At 41.5% G+C, this 17,555-nt stretch overlaps 1 protein-coding gene across 4 annotated transcripts in view; it reads left to right on the top strand.

Moving 5' to 3' along the window:
- Positions 1-17,555, top strand: part of LOC107091031 (zinc finger E-box-binding homeobox 2-like) — a 42,939-nt gene that overhangs the window by 19,534 nt on the left and 5,850 nt on the right. For 2 of the 4 annotated variants that reach the window (XM_015384733.1, XM_015384734.1), the window contains exons 3-9: positions 8,817-9,041; positions 9,579-9,647; positions 10,065-10,259; positions 10,518-10,732; positions 11,935-12,043; positions 12,516-14,377; positions 15,885-16,065. In XM_015384733.1, coding sequence (XP_015240219.1) covers positions 8,817-9,041; positions 9,579-9,647; positions 10,065-10,259; positions 10,518-10,732; positions 11,935-12,043; positions 12,516-14,377; positions 15,885-16,065 — 2,856 coding nt within the window. The remainder of the gene's footprint in view (positions 1-8,816; positions 9,042-9,578; positions 9,648-10,064; positions 10,260-10,517; positions 10,733-11,934; positions 12,044-12,515; positions 14,378-15,884; positions 16,066-17,555) is intronic. The other 2 variants (XM_015384736.1, XM_015384735.1) reach the window with 2 other exon arrangements.

Genomic DNA, 17,555 nt, shown 5'->3' with positions numbered 1-17,555 from the left:
ATTCTCCAAAGTCCTCTCTGTGTGGGGTGTGCATCACTGAATAATAGCTACTTTATAACCCTACCTTGTTGATCTAATGGTGTCTGATCAGTTGTGTTACCCTTTGAGTTTTGTTTTACCTCACTGGTCTGTGGCATTCGGGATCCTAAGGTGTATCGGTAGCAACTCTGAGCGCATCATACTAACATATGTGATGTGACTAGACTGGAAAGAGAGACTAGGTGTGATGGAGTCATCAAGGTAATTAGCATGTGAGCTTGGATCTAGCTGGTGGAAAGTCCAGCCGTGAGAGACAGTCAGTGCATGGATTCTACTTCGTGCAGTGGCTTGTTCATTTGACTGAATAGTTGGTCCCTGGGGCCCGAGCGCCTGTCACTTCATGTCACCTCAATGGGAATCACAGTGTGGGGGGGTGCGCCCTGAGTTAAACAGAATTGTACTCAGGTCACATGACTGAGAAGCACATCTGTTAGTCCAAAGGTGCAACCGCTAGCACTGAGTGACTCCAATGACACCTTACTTCCTGTTTGTCCTTCAACCTTGATTAAACACGCATACATAGACACGCATCTACAATCATATATGTGAGTATGGTTCCTCAGGGCGCTTATTCAACTCAGAAAGCTGCCCTCTTATTGGCTTTTCTCTTAACAGTGAGCAGAATCACCTAATAACTGAATATGGTTGAAAATCAGATAAAGGTACAGTTGACAAATATCTTCCAGATTTAAGTTCTGGGGAATCATCTGTTTTATTTGTCCCACATGTTGTTCTTTGTGATGTGCTAACCTAACGCCTATCTGCATGCTCATTTCTTGCTAGTTTTCTCTTGCTGAGCATGCACATCTCAATTTTTTCAATGTATCCATTGAGTGTCAGTTTTAGTGATGCATTGTAACTCTTCTGTTCTCTCCAAGTACTTATAAACTTTGACCTGTGCAGAGGGTCAATGGGGTTTCCACTTCCATACTTTATAGGCGTTCGCCATGGTGAGCTAAACAGCAGGTAAGATAGTCTTGCGGATTTACAGTTATAGAAAAAAGTGACTTGGTTTTTGATACCTACATTTCAATATACCTTTACTGTTAACCTAGAAACAAATCAGGTTGTTGAAGATGTCGAGGAGTTTAGTTGAAGCAAAGATCGTCCTGATCAACCAGGTGACATTTTTTCGACAAACGAAGCAGTTCCCTTTGAATCAACCTGTGTAAAGGGTTGGAGGTATACTTAGAAATATTCACAGTCTTGGTTGTTTTTTTCTGATCGTACTTTTATTTTGGTCCTTGAGTTGTTACATATGCTGTTAAAGTGAAAGGCGGAAGTTAATTTGGTTAATTTTTCCCAATTGAGAGAAATGAATCTCAGTCTGAGGTTGCTTTGTACCAGATATTTGTTGTTTCTGATGTGTCTGTTGTGCAGTGGGTATTTGTTGTTCTCCAGGTGTTTGTTGATCCTAGGAGGTTTGTTAGTAAATGGGTGTTTGTTGGCTAGCAGGTGTCCATTGGTCTCCAGATTCTTGCTAGTTCCAGGCTGTTTTTTAAGGCATTTGTTGACTACCTGGTGCTTGTGGGTCATCAGATGTTTTCCAGTTTCCAGATTTTTGTTGATTTTTGGTATTTGTTGCTAACCAGGTGATTGTTGTCATGTGATTATTAGTTATTAGGTGTTAACAGCCGTGTCAAAATGGGATTTTCACATAAACATATCTTTATGTCAAACAATATATGAAGCCGTTGCCATCTCAACCTTGATGTTAACTGTCAGAAAACAACTGACGCATTGACATACTGACGTTGTGTGACCTGAGGAAGTGCTGACAGAGGTGTTTTCCTTCTTCTTCTTTGGCTGTGCCCGGTGCTTGTGTCCGGCTGCAGGTTGTGGTGAGGGATGGAGGTCTTGTGAGTCAATTTTGAAGCAACTTGATCAGCAGTTTCACTTCTGCAAATCATTCCTGGAACAGATGAAAATACCTCTGAAGACCAGTCAGTATGAAATTTTGCAATACCTGACACACACATTTTATGAAGCTTGTGTGTACAAGGATGCAGATGGTTTACTGTAGAACAGCTTTACTGTGACTTCGAGAGTGTAAGGATGAATAGATGAGAGCTTCGTTTGCTGTGGAGGAACAAACCTTTTTATGTTGCTTTATTTGCCACACCCCTTTAGCTGTACTACTTGACATTGTGTCTGTCTTCCAACAATGCAGGTGATTTTTGTTGTCTTCAATTTAGTTTAGTAATTTGTTTCTTAAATAGATCAGTTCCTGCTAAATTTTCAAACTTCTGGTTGTATTGATTGGTGGTAACTTTTGACAATAGTATGTTTGTTTTATCTGTTACTGGATTGGAAAGTTTTACATGTTTATTTTTTATTGTATTTTGGGTCTGTGTTGGCACAGCAATGGTTGCATATTGACTGAATATTATCCTGATGTCGACTCATTTTTTGGCACAGTTATCTGGTTTGCATTTCTGCCTTGGCTCGACATACTTTCTTTTATTCAACAAATCTTTTGTCAGAGTTGGTTGAATTTCTAAACCTTTAAATGGTTCCGCCTCTGGAACAAAACAGGTCCACAGAGTCCAGATTCCCTTTGTCTGCTGCAGCTGATCCTGATGAATTCAAATCAGAAGCCACAAACTGACACAGAGCTTTAAAGGCTGAAGTGCGCCTATGCTGCTGCTCTGATGAAGAAGGAGAAGTTTGAGTGATGTTTCTTAAAGAGGTGGGAAGTTAAAATACCTGCAGTCATGAATTATTAGCAGAGAAAGTTTTTCTTGCACGTCTTCTCCCAGGAAGAAGGTATTCATTGGAGGGATTTAATAACTGCGCTCTTCCTCCTTTCTCTTTTCATAAGGAGTCATCCTCCACCTGGGAAGATAAATTATTTAGACATTTCGGATTCTCTCCCCCTTCCTGCCCCCCATGGGGGGCTGTTGGGCTGTAAACCCTCAAACTCCCTCATCATAGTCTGAGAATATCTATCCATTATTCACTATTAAAATCTGACTTTCTCTTAAAGTAACCTACATTTTTATGGACATGCCCCCCTAGAAACCTTGGAGACTGATGATTAATTGATTCCTCACCTAGAAAGACGAAGTTTGACGGGCTTCAAAATGCATGTAGAACAAGACTTTGAGTTCAAATGCTAAAAGAGTAAAGTTTTCGGGAGTTTTTGTGGAACAAGGGGAGCATGTTCATGTTCATCATGAAACCTATTTACGCTTCACCAGCTATGTTCAGACACAAAAGTAGAGTTCACACCTCAGTGTTCTCCTTCTGAAACAGACACACACCAGTGGATGGCGGCTATGGTATCACCGTTTCACCTCTTATCATAGCCCAGCAGTTCTGTTTTCTCCTCTATTTGTCTAATCAGGCGACACACCGAGGCCGCGGTGAGGCTTCAACGGACGCCCTGGTGCTGATAAACCTAACGTTAAACTCCTGCACATATCTGCAGACAAAAACAACTTGTTCCTGCTCTTTTAAGATCTGAACTTAGCTCTGAAATTACTAATTACTTTTATGATGAGGTAAAAAGTTGCCGAGGCAGATCAGGTTAACAGACCTACTGCTTGATTTGCAATCAGTCAGAAACTTGATATGAAAGTTATACACATTTTTTCTTAAATTTAGCTTTTGGATACATCTGATATAATGAACACAACCATAGACATATCAATTTTGTGACTTTCTATTATAGTGTTCTGTAATTTTTTTTGTATTTTTCTTTTTATCCTTATCTTGTCTGTTTGCCCAGTAACCACCTAGGGCTTCAGTAACCTATGTTTAACCAAAGAACACAAACTGTTGTCCCACTTATATGCACAGTGGAGAATATTTTTGTATAAGATTTAAAACAGGATATGGTCATTTAAACATTTTTAAAAGATTAAAATGGCCTTATCAGCCCCTCCCCTGCCTTTCCTTTTGGGTTTGGTGCCGTTAGGATGTTTTAATAATAAATGTGGGAATCTTTAACCTTGTAACAAGATGGTAAACACAGAATCATTCTCATTGTTATCCTTCTTCTCTAATGGTTTTGTCTGGTGAAAGGTGTTTATCACAAAAACCTAGTCATAGATTTCAAACAGATGCGAAAATTGCAAAATCAGATGAATTAGGAATCTCCTAATCATATTTCTTTTTAATAAAAGTTAACGGTTAGACCCGGGACGCGTCCAGGTGTGGTCAGTCTGCCGTTAGGTGTGATACAGAGACGGGTGGAGCTTGAGCTGAATGTGCTGCGGCCAGATTAGGAACATAGAATAATTTGTATGGTTAAAAGAGGAACTCAGCTTGATACAGTTACACCTAAAATGCTCAGTTAGCTTTAACAAAACACTGCATAAGGTTTGCTTTCTGCTGTATCCGAGGTCTTTTTGCTGTCACAAGATTAAAGCCGGCAAATGATTATTGTTATCATTGTGAGCAATCTTCACACTGCTGTTGATTAATTGATTGATTTTTTGCTGTCACAAGATTAAAGCCGGCAAATGATTATTGTTATCATTGTGAGCAATCTTCACACTGCTGTTGATTAATTGATTGATTGATTAACTTGATTGATCCTACATTGGAGAAATCTACTTGTTACTTCAGCTCAAATAGTCAAAGAATGTGTCGAAGGAAGAAAAAAGTGCATGGATATATATACAGTATATACAGTGAATCCAAATATGATAAGGTTTTTTAATTTTTTTTTTATAGTAGGATCATTATACAGGGTTATTGCACAGGGTATTAACATTGGTATTTATATAGATTGATATCTATATTTATATATACAGTTATTGCACTAGGATCAATTATTGTTTGTTTCTTCAGTGGAAGGTGCATAGGTGACTCATGTCAGTCTTTTGTTTTACTGCTCAGTTTAATTAGATAGGACAGAAACTTAACAACATTGCCTCTAAACATGATGTTAAAGTGACATCGCTGTCAAGCAAATATGACATTACTGGCATACAGGGTATGCAAACATGTAACTTGTCACTGTGAATGAATGTAACATAACTGTAGGTCAAAGTGCTGTCACTCCATCAAAGTTGTGACATCACTGCATGCAGATGTCATATCATTATGTATAAATAAAATCTCAGTGCATGAAAACGTCATCTCCGTTTGTATAAATGTGCTATCCATGTCCCATGAGGTTAGTGCTTGGGGGGTGGGGGGCTCAATGACTGAACTTTATGGCCCTTCAGTGATGGCCGAGGAAGAGACAGCTACATCAGCTCCTGCCCCATATAGAGAGCACAAACTATCTACCCCTACACATCTTCACCCAGCAATTCCCCACTTTTGCCTTTCAGCGCTCAGCCTCAAGGGAAAGTTGGGTTGCGGTGACTATGATTACAAAGCAACTTGCCAGCAGAGGTTCATCTTTGCCTCGGATGTCTCCCCCATCTCAGAGTCTTTCAGGGATGTTGCTCCATTCTTAGATGCAGCACACAAAACTGAGCAGCTGCCTCTTCAGGCTCCTCTTTATTTTCCCACATCGGTAGGCGCTTATGTTTGGAGTCGGCTGTTACTGAGCTCGCTTTTATGTCTGTGTGCAGCTGGAAGCCTGAGATGATTCACTAACAGTACATGTTCTATGGTGCATTTTTATGGAAAGATAAGACTTTGCCTGCTTCCTGTTTGTCATGTGATCAGAAATACAGACTAAACACTGGAAATAAATATGAGTAAAGCTTATATTGATTGATTTCCTAAAGCTTAATCAATCAATCAATCAATCAATCATTCAATCAATCAATCAATCAATCATCAGACACAATCAATCAAACAGAGCTCTGCTTCTTCTCTGAGTCTGCCATGGCTGGCGGTGCCCAGTGGGGCCCATAAACAGTCTGGGAGCTGCACCATACTTGGGGGGTGGGGATCAGATGGAAGAGAATGGATTTAAGGGTTGGGGGGTGGTGATGATGTAGAGGGCTGTGACCCCCTCCTTGCCTCACTTTCCAGCCTGTTGCTCTGGTCCCTTCAGATAAATGAGACTAATTGAATTAGGAACCAAATACAATCAGAGCCTCAATCCAGGAACTCCCTGCATTCAGGGGACTCCACAAAAACACTGAAACCCACCCAAATGAGAGGGCACACCCCCAACACAATAGGACACCTGTTCAGAGGAAATGGCAGCAGGTGCAGTAATGCTTCAACCAGTCATGAATCTTCTGTTCTTTTTCTTTTAAACACCTCCAGCCTAAATGAAACTGGTGGATTGGCTGAAGCCTTGTATTGGTCCTTAACCACAGGCCTGAACAGATACTGTTCAGGGTGAGTTCTAAGGGGCTTAACAACCAGAGGTTCACCTGGAAATAGTTGGACTGAAACTGAATTGAAAATCAAGTTAAATGATTTTGAGACTTAGGAGAACATTTGGTTAAGACTACCCTGAAAGACTTTAGGGAATTCTGGGATTCCTCACAGTTTCCCCCTCCTGTATGTGTCACAATCCCTGGCAGTTCAAGCAGAAACCTGGTTTCCATGAGAACCATCTCCTCTCCTCCCCCGGGCTGTTGCCCAGGTGATCAGCTGATGAGAAGGAAGAGGAGGAGGAAACAGCAGCCTATACCTCAGTGTGAGGCAGCAGGCGCGTGGAGGAGGATGCAGCACCTGGACGAGCGTTGCAGGAGCTAGAAAATCGGCTGATGTTTACAAGGTTTGCGTTTGATACAGTGTTTGGTTATGAATGACAGGCTGATCAATCACCAAGGTTACATGCGTTCTACAGAGAACCTTTTTTAGTGTTCAGGTTGCTTGTTTTTTCCTCTCATGCTCTTTTCTTGTGTTGCTGCTTGTTTTCTAGCACTGCGTGTGCCATATTTTTTGCCTTGGGCTCCCATTTGAGCTTTTCAGGTTACAGTAGTTTGTGTTTGTGCTGCTTTTGAGATCTTTCATCTCAGAAACAGCTGGAGACAAATGTGACAACGGAGAAAGTGTCAGAGGGGGAAGAAAGAAGAAGGGGGAGGAAGATTAATGTGTCTGTGTGGGAAGCTGAAGGAGGAGGAGAAGAGGGAGGAGTTTCTGCTTTGTCCTCGGCTCTCTGCAAAGCACAAAGACAGCTGACAGAGATGTTCTCTTTCACTCTGATGTGACAGAGATGTTTCCTGGTGGAGACTTTTCACTCTGAGAGACTGTTAGGTTGCAGCTGAAGGTTTGCTTCACCCCAGTGAAAATAAAGCATCATGTGACCAGTCAGACAGACAGCAATCTGTAGAAGTTTTAATAGTGGGATCAAAAGCTTTTGACCAATCAGAGCCTGAAGTTTTAATGTAAGTGTTTGTGTTACTTGTTCTGCACTTTTCACCACACAACCCTCCAGTAAATGACTGTTTGGGCTCCAAAAGGAGACATGTGCATTGATGAATATCTGACAACCATTGCTATATTGTTTTTTATGTTTTTCTATATTCCTACTTTAAGGACATTCATGTATGCATCTACAGAAAATATTAAGCAACATTTCACATCTTAAAAGCCCCCATCCTTAGCTGCCACCTGGCTTACATGGTACTCTGAGCTCAGCCTCACCAATTGCAGGTGGAGGGCTCACATGGAGGTGCTCTTCAGTAGCCTTTCTGAGCTTATCCAGTCAAAGTTCCTTAGCCAAAGCATGTTCACCAGATGAGCCGCACCTCCCAGGCTTTACATGAAGATGCCTACTTTTTGCCTTATGTTGTCAAATCATAACGTATTTCCTTCATTTATATTTTTTGATCAGATGGGATAGATCAGCATCTTTAGAACAGCTAAATGTTTCTACTGAAGCAGCTCACATTCTTTCAGACAGAAAAAAAAGAATTAATGGGTGGGGGGGGCATTTGGGAGTGTGTTTCATCTGATTGGGGGGGGTTGGGGGGTCACATTAGACCCCCATGTATACCTAGGACCACACAGCGAGCGCTCCATCCCTCTGTGTTTGATCACAGAGAGCTTTACCCTTCTGAGGCGGTCACACCTCTTATTAAAGCTCAGTCTGTCCCACGCCCCCCTTCTTCGCCGACCCTCACCCCCCTCTCTCTTGGTATTCAGCCCAGGTCAGCAGATTTGAGCCCAGCCCACCGTGGCTCCCTTTTTAATTTGCACCTGTTGCGCAGTTGTCCGGGAGGCGAGAGCTGCAGCGGCTGCAGACAAAGATCATATTATGAACAGACTAATCTCCGTGTAGCGGAGAGGGTCCGAGGGTCAGAGATGGGGGGGGGGATCAAATCTGCAGCAGGAAGTGTGATAAGACGCAGAAGAGGCACTCTAGCAATCTGTGTTCACTGAACAAGCCTGAAATTCTGAGACTGTTCCTGTGGCTGGACTCCCATCTGCAGGCTGTTCCCATGATGTCATGCATCCTCACAGACTTCCAAACCAAACCCTCAACACTGCACACACAATTCACCTCAGTCAGGTTCAACTCAGTTCAAGTCTACAGCTGGAGCGCAGCTGACAGAAAACACCAGACAAAAAAAATGTGATTTAAAAACAAGTCTAAATTATGTAAAAGGATGTTTAAACTGTTGTTTTTGTTATTTCAGGTAAAAATCACAGATCAAAATGTTTCTGCATGTGCATTTCTCTCTGTTTTATTTAAGTCCATCCTGCAAGGTTGTAGGTGTGCCTTTATTTACAGACAGAGTTCTGAGACTAAATGAGCAAATTGACAAATCCAGAAGGCACATTAGAATATAATATTTCAATGATTAGTTTGGAGGTGGATCCACAGTGAAAGGTGGTTCCAGATGTTGTGTGTTTTTTTTATTTTTATTTGCAGCTGTGTCAGCTCCTCCTCTGTCTCTGTTTTTTAGTTGCGAACTATGACACTGTGCTGGAGACGACCTCAGAGACAGATGATGATGACCAGACGCTGCTCCGTGATGACAGCAGCTTCACGGGAGCTGCGGGAGAGGATGAAGAGGCAGGAAGTCCAGTTGGTGTTTCACATCTGGAGGCATCGCCCAGGGTTGGCCACACCCTGCTGTCTAACAAGGATCAAGAGGACTTGGAACACCGAGGAGAGGACAGGTGTATCGGTGAGTCTCTGATCATATCAGCAGCTCAGAGTAAGAGCAGAATAATGTTTGCTCCTCTACCATGTTCCTGATGTGGGGCAGCTGGTGCTTCTGATCATCAGATAGTAGAGAAGACTGTAGAATAATGAGTTTACGCTGTAAATAAATAAATAACAAAGCACAGCTATGAATCCAAAAACCACAGGAGGGTTGGGTTAAAAACCAGGAAACTAAAGGTAGAACTAACTAGACAGAAAGCTAAGAAGGAACAAAATAGGAACCAATGGAGATCAACAAGAACTAGAGAGAATTACATTAAGGAAAACCAAGGAAACAAGCTTGAATAGGGAGCACTAAAATACCCATCAAAATCAGAACCAGGAAACAAGCGTGGAAAAGTACAGAGAGGAACCCATGGGTGAATCAGTTAGAAACCCAGGGAGATAACATGAAGAATAAAAAACAACCTGTTAAGAGCTAGGGAAGAACCAGGTGAAAAACCAAACAATAACAGAATTAGAAGGAGTAGAGTGACCTTTCTGTGTTTCGTTCCTTTAGGGGAGCAAAGCACCGAATATGATGCTGTGGGACCTGAGGCATCTCTGCAGGTGGTGGAAAATGGTGCAGGTGAGATCAATAATCTATTCGGAATGATAACAGCTCCACAGAGAAAGAGAAATAAAGCCAAACTAAATCACTTTCTTAGACAAAATAAAACTTTCATTATTTACGTTATATATTACTTGCACACATTATCAAATCAAATGTAACTGATTGTTCTTTTATCCTCACATTTTTTCTCTCAATCTCAATAAAGTTTATTAAAAGTTGAGCAGTTTTATGTCTTATTAAATAATTAATATAACGTGTTCTAAAATGTTAAAGTCTGTGCTTAGATTGTTGTCCTTAATTTGTGTGTAAGTTTTGATATATGCAAGAAATCAGTTGGTGTAATTTTCTGTTAGTCCCTGCATCTCAAGTGTTTCCTAATTTCCCCTTTTATGCTGATGATCTTCTTTTCTCTTCTAATCTATGTCCTCTCAGGAAGACAACTGGAAGGCATCTCTGAGCTGGATGAGTTGTTCCTAAAACGGAAGCTGGAAGATGACTGCGGTCACCACGCAACTATTGCAGAGTACCTGCAGCGCAGCGACACTGCCATCATTTACCCAGAAGCCCCAGAGGAGGTAACGCGACTGAGCACGCCTGAGGCAGCTGGTCAGGATGAGAGCGAACACGGTGAGAGTATAGACACAATACAGGGTTAAAAACAAAAACGTAAACACTATAAACAGCGAAAATGTGGCTCAATATGAAAATAGAACATACTGAAAAACTTAAGGTTAATCTGGGTGGCTGCTTGGTAGAGAAGGTGACGTGAATTAAGGAGGATTCTCAATATCATGTAGTTTTACAGACCTGGTGGAAAAACAAGCCCAGTGTTCTGAGTATTCTGGGTTTAAAGGATCTCTTGTGACCTCTCATCTCTCCCTGCAGATCTGTCTTCCAGTGCCGCAGACGACTTCGCCCAGCTGCTCACCTGTCCATACTGTGAGCGTGGCTACAAACGGCTGACGTCTTTGAAGGAGCACATAAAGTATCGACATGAGAACACTGAGGAAACCTTCACCTGTCTGCTATGTGCTGAAACATTCACCCAGCGATCCCAGCTAGAGCGCCATATGACCACACACAAGCCTGCTATGGACCAGGTAAGCAAACACATCTGCACAATGTCAGCAAATGTCAGGTTGCATGGAAGGATGGATGGTTTATTGACCTATAAGCTCACAGTCCTACTGTGTTGGGTACCATCTAAGTCCTCCTTGAGTGATTTCTTTTCTGATAACCTGTTAACTTTGGATCCACCCAAATACTGTGAATGCATCCTGTGTAGGCCGATCCTCTTCCTGCGGCAGCAGCTGTGTTTGGGCGTGCAGCCTGTAAATGCAGCTCATCACTCGGTGCTCTAATCTAATGATGAGGCCGTGTTAAACGCTTCCTGCACACGCCTGTTCTCTGCTCCTTAGGATCCAGGAGTCTTATTAGAGTCAGTAACTAAGCTCCAAGTCATTCCATTTTCCAATTACACCATGATCGTAATGGGATTACCTTGTCCGAGCAGTTAGTTGTCAGGATCCTACAGTTCATCAGACCTCCTCACAGACTGAACCAAGACCAGATGGTCTTTTCCCCGCTGGGCTGGAGAATCCTAATCCTCTGAGTGTTTATGAGAGGACTCCCTGAGTTAAACCGTTAAACTGAGAAGAGAGGCTGAAGTAGATCGGTTCGTGTTTCAAAACAGAAACACTTATGTAAACCCCCTGTGCTGTTTAATCACTGCAATGAAACACTCCAAGGTTTTATCAATGGAAAAATTGAGACATATTGTCAATAGCTGCAATGGATGGATGGATGCATGGATGGATGGATGGATGGATGTCACTTCATCCTGTCTACCACCACAAAGTCAGATCCATAGGTTCAAAGTGAATCACATTCCACAAATTTTGTATTTTTATTTAAACTACAGTTTAAATAATAGTTTAAATAGTTAAACCTGTTAATAAGCAGCATCAGAGAAAACACATGAAAGAGGCGTTTTATCACCAAAAAAATATGATTGCTGATATTTGGGTTTAATGTGAAATAAAAAGATTTGAACTCCCTCTCTGCTATGGGAACAGGAACCCCCAACCCCACCCCAACCCCAATCACCCGGTGTTGTTTATTTGTGCATTTGCATTTGAAATGGTGGGAATGCACCTCTACCAGAAACTGCCGCCTCTGAACCGAATCAGCCCACGCTGTTCTCAGAATGCCTTCTGCAATCATTCTTCCAGGAGAATCTCTTTCTATCCTCTCTACTCCACTCCCACTCCTCCTCCCTGTAATCGGTTTCTTCTCTCTGCAGCCATCACTGCTCAGTGAAGGAGCTGTAAACCGCAAGTTCAAGTGCAGCGAATGTGGAAAAGCCTTCAAGTATAAGCACCACCTGAAGGAGCATCTCCGTATCCACAGTGGTGAGTGGAGGATAGGGTTAGGGGAACAGATAAATGGACAAACTAGGAAAAAACTGTTTGGGTTTTCTGATTAGTTTCATAGCTCTTTATGATCATTTACAAAGTACAACTTCCACTCTTTTTTTTACATATTCATACAAAGAGAAGACAGTGAGAAAGGATTTTTTTTAATATATCACAAAGAAACAGATAGTTCCTTTTCATGGAGGCCATGTATAGCATAAAGCCTTTAATGTGGAAATGTTATGTTTTTAAAATTTTTGATATCCTTAGTCATTGGTAATTTGAGGCAATTATACTAATAATCAGGTAATTCCCAGCACTATGTAACTTGATTAGGTGAGAAAAGGAATGTATGGATTTAATCTTCAAAGTTGCAAACGTAAGAAAGAATTCATTTATAGACAGAGTTGTGTTTAGACACAATGGACCCTACAGTTTGAAAGTAATCCCTGTTTTTTTTTTTTTGCAGGTGAAAAGCCATATGAGTGCTCAAACTGTAAGAAGCGCTTCTCCCATTCAGGATCCTACAGTTCCCACATCAGCAGCAAGAAATGCATCGGCCTAGTTGCCCTTAATGGACGAGTACGCAATGGGAACAACAGCAAACCTGGCTCCTCTCCAAACTCAACAACATCATCACCGGGAAGCCCTGCATTGTCCCATCTCCGGCAAAAACTAGAAAATGGGCGACTACTTGGTTTACAAGACCAACAAGGTCAGCTAGACATCAAAACCGAGCCAATGGACTTCAATGAGTACAGAATGCTAATGGCTTCACAGCATGGGTTTGGGGGACCAGGGATCTATCTAAATGGTCGTAGTGGAAGTCCCCTGAGTATTCCAGGCCCCTTTCAACAAATGGGTGGCATTGGGCTTGATCTCCCCCTCCTGGGCTACACTGGACCTCTTGGAAGCAGCCTAAGTGAGGTACAGAAAGTGCTCCAAATTGTGGACAACACTGTTTGCAGGCAGAAGATGGACAGAAACTCAGAGGAGTTGTCCAAGCTCAGGGCTTATATGAAGGAGCTGGGTGCCCAGATGGAGGCACAGGTGATTGGCCACAGTAGTCCTACCAAAAGCATCATTGACTACACGCTAGAGAAGGTCAATGAAGCCAAGAACCTGATTAATGACTCCAAGATGCAAATGGATGTTAACAAAGAGAAACCAAACCAATCAGTTGATCTCAGCAGTGAAGAAAATTTGTCCGACAGACAAAACCAACTCCTGACATTTTCCTGTCAGTACTGCAAGGAAACCTTTCCTGGACCAATCCCACTTCATCAACATGAGCGCTACTTGTGTAAAATGAATGAGGACATCAAGGCAGTTCTGCAGCAGCCAGAGAGCAGTCCTGTTGGCTGCAGAGGGCAAAAGGCTGATGAACTGTCACATAGTGAGGCAGCAAACAGCCCTACCAACCCATTCAAGGAGCACATGTCAGTGCTGAAGGCCTACTTTGACATGAACACTGACCCCAACTCTGAGGAACTGCTCAAGATTTCGCTTGCTGTTGGCCTTCCTCAGGAATTAGTAAAGGAGTGGTTTTCACAATGGAAAAGTCAAAACAACCACATGGACAGTTTAAGAAAAAAAATCCACATTCCTGAACCGGGTGGAGCCGACCATAATTTGAGTCGGTCTCCAGTGTCTCTTCCAGTTGTAGATTTACGCAATGGCTTCATTAACAGCGATGGTTCCTACAGAGTCAAAAAGACCAATGAGTTTACAGCCCACAGGCAGACAAAAGGGGAAAAACAACAAGATCCTGCGGACCCCTTACGAAGCAACACTCCATCACCCTTAAACCTGTCTTCCACCTCATCAAAACACTCCCAGAGTAGCTCTTACACTCCAAACAGCCTCACTTCAGAGGATGCCCATGGGGATATTCCTCTGGATTTGTCGTTGCCCAAACACTTGGCACAGAAGCGACCAAGGCCCAATGGTTTTATCACCGACCACAATGGGGAGCTTTCAGGACATGAAAAGGGATCTGAACCTTTAGAGCTTGTAAACATTAAGAAGGAGGTATTGAGCTCTGATAGTGGTAGGATCTCTATTCATCCGCTGGAGAAAAGCACCAGTCCAATTTTTGGGATTAATCCCTTTGGTGGTGGTCCTATGTATACCTCCTTACCACCCCATGGAGCCTTTTCTCCTGCCACCTTCATAAGTCCTGCCCAGGCCACCATCCCAGGTCTTAGGCCTTATTCCGGTCTTGACCCCATGAGCTTCCTGCCTCACATGGCCTACACCTATGCCCCAGGAGCTGCAACATTTGCAGAAATGCAGCAAATGAGAAAGTACCATCGGAAAGCAGGTTTCCAGGTAAACCTATAGAATGATATAGAAAAATGTCTGTGACTTTTATCACTACTGTTAGTTTAGGTGAAGTTTGTCAACTATATGAAACCTTACTTCTTAGATACAGTGCCAGCCATAAGAGCAAAAGGACTGGAAACAGTGTTAACGTAAAAAATATGTTATGATTTGAGGGCCATTTCTGCAGAGGTAAACTAGAGTTCTGCTACCAATGTTGCATCTCCTTGTAGCTTAGGGACTTTTTGGGCCCTGAAAGTCTTAAACTATTTCTTTGAAGGAGCAGGGAAGTTTCTGGATGAGTTTTCATACCATGATTTGAACATTGCTAGATGATTATAGCTCTTTAAAAGCTTTTAAACAGTGAAAAATAGGGCCCAGAGAAAGACATAATCAAAGTGAAGTCGAAAGATAGATTTTTTATTACATTTTTCTTTTCATTTTAAATAAAAAGTTTGGCACATCAAACTGATTTTGATATGGCTTTAAATTACAAAGCAAACCCCCACCACCACCACCAAAAGTATATTGATAGATATAGCCCTTAATCCATTTTATCACAGTTTGTAGCAACTAGCATCCATTTATTTTGGCTAACTTCTAAAAAAGTCTTTGGTGTTGGCGTGGAAGTGGTGCTGCTCTCAGTTGTTCTGTGACAAGCAATCAGTCACATTACCACAGGGTGAAAAACAAAAACTAATGGGAATTGCTACAGCAAATTAGAACTGAACAACGCAAGTCACAGTCATTATACTAGTATCAAAACTTGTCATAGTGTAAGAGTAACCTTTTCATGTTCCTGATGCCTTCATCTGATCGAGATTTGTTTGGCTGACATAAAGTACGTATATTGAGATTGAAGAGAACATTGGGAGGAAGGAGGAAAATAGGAGAGTAAGGAAAATATTACTACTATCATTGCACTATTTAACAATATTCCATTGGCATGTTGTTGTGCAGCTATACTGCAAATATAAATGACCTTTACTTTAAGAAAGAATGGTTTATAGTTCTTATAGGTACTGGCATCATCAAACACAGTAGAGGACAGCCAAAGGGTATGTAAAGGTTTGGCTAGTGTGTTTTGGTTGGTCAAAAGGGATGGGTTGCATAAGCTTCCAATTTGTTAAATATTAAATCAAATTGATGTGAAAGAGGAAAATCTTGAATGTTTTGACTAATGTATCATATTGCAGCTTCCTGATTTACTTGATAGAAAACAAACTTGATGGATGACTTGAAACCTCCTCTCTAAAAGAAGTTCTCTTTCTGACTATACTTTGACTCCCAAAAAAGTCACCTGAACACTTCTCCTGCACACCCTAGTATATTTTATCCCCTCCCCCACCTGTTTTTTTTATATGTCTCCTGGATGAAGGGACTTACCCAGGTTGGGCCCTTAAGCCCTGTCCAGACTTGGGATCATGGGGGCAGGAGGGGGGTGGCAGCAGAAGGTGTCTCGGAGCATGAAGTCGACAGGTGTGGGATTATGACTGAAGCTCTGTCTTTGTCTCAGGGGGAGCTGCTGGACGGGACGGCAGACTATCTGTCAGGCCTGGATGACCTGACAGACAGCGATTCGCTGCTCTCCAGGAAGAAGATTAAGAAGACTGAAAGTGGTATGTACGCGTGTGACTTGTGCGACAAAACATTCCAGAAGACCAGTTCCCTCCTAAGACACAAATATGAGCACACAGGTATATATAACACTTGGACATTTCTTTTTAATCCCCCGTTCTCCTTTCACTTCTAATTTCTTTACACATTTGTTTTATTCCCCAACCTTTACTTCTGTTTCTCACTTAGCTTCCCGCTCGTAGCTCTTCTACTCTTATTTTTTCTCTGCAGGCTGTGGCCTTTAACACATTCTCTTCTTTGCAGCAGCTTGGTGGGAAGTTGATCACTGAGAAAATGTTCTGCGGCATCAGTTTCAGACTGTATGTGTGTGGAGGGCGGGGTTCAGCTTGTCATTGTGTCTGAGTGAAGAACCTGAGGAATAATTTATAAAAAAAAAAAAAGAGATTTAGCTTTTTATATTAAGCCTGGAAACAGTCTGTGGTAAAGCTCAGTGGTAAAGATAAACTTACTCTCAGCCGTCATGTTTAACATGACAGTAAAAATATAACTCTTTTTAACAGCAAACAGTTTTTACTTTTATTTTTCAAAAATGTGATGTGAAAAAAAAGAAAAAAAAGCAAGATATACAATTAAAACTTTTGTAAATTGTAGAATATAAAGAGAGAAAAATATAGATATAAGACCATGTAGACAAAATAAGGGATTTCCAGGTCTATCCTTTTGCAAAGAAACACATTTTCTGGTATGGGATTTGGTATGGGATTTTGCAGAAGCATATGGGATGAGCTGTAGTTGTCTGTTTTTATTTATTGTTTTTAAAGCAATCCTAAAACAGATAATTAACAAAATTCAGCCTACTTCACAAGTAAATGTACGCACTTATATCTTTTAGTCTTGTTATTATCACAAAATGTTTGATGGCAGTAGAATGATTTATGGTATATGTTTTATAAGAACATTGACATTTAGCTCTAAGTCATTAACCTAACCATTTCTTGCATGTTTGGTGGTTAGAGCATATTGAGTATAGCTGAGTGCTGATCTCTCATCTTGGGCTTTTGGTGAGAAAGTGATGTTGTGTTTGTTTTCTTAACCGAGGAAGTTCTGACCCGCACATTGATATTATGAATCAGTGATTGTAAGTGATTGTGGTCATGTGGTCAAACATAATATAAAGCTGCATGCATCAGATGTATAAAAAGAGATGTAGTGCTTCATTTGCTTGGGGAGCATATCATGTTGATATATGGTTGTTAGCTTATATGTATGATTACCAAATGCCAAAAATCAATCCTAATCTGCAAAGTAAGACCTGGAGTAAATTGTCCCAGTGTTTTTCCAATCTATTATAATCAGTTTGTAATTATCAAGCAGGGTCAAACTCAATTTTGATACCAAGTAGATGCGGAGACACCAATCTCAGAAAAACTATCTGGTACCACGGTATCATGTTTCTTTACTGGATTTTCTTTAAAACACAGGCTAGGGGGGGTTAAAACCAGAACTCTGTTCCATGGAGGTGACAAAATGTCATCCTACCTGTTTTATTCCATCTTTCTCTGCATTGCATCATCCCATCATCATGTTGGCCAGATAAAGCAATCCTAAG

This window comes from Cyprinodon variegatus, unplaced genomic scaffold (genome assembly GCF_000732505.1).
Source record: "Cyprinodon variegatus isolate N-32 unplaced genomic scaffold, C_variegatus-1.0 Scaffold321, whole genome shotgun sequence".
NCBI classification, from domain to species: Eukaryota; Metazoa; Chordata; class Actinopteri; order Cyprinodontiformes; family Cyprinodontidae; genus Cyprinodon; species Cyprinodon variegatus.
Note: the sequence above shows the minus strand (reverse complement) of the source record. Positions and strands in the feature narration are given on the sequence as shown.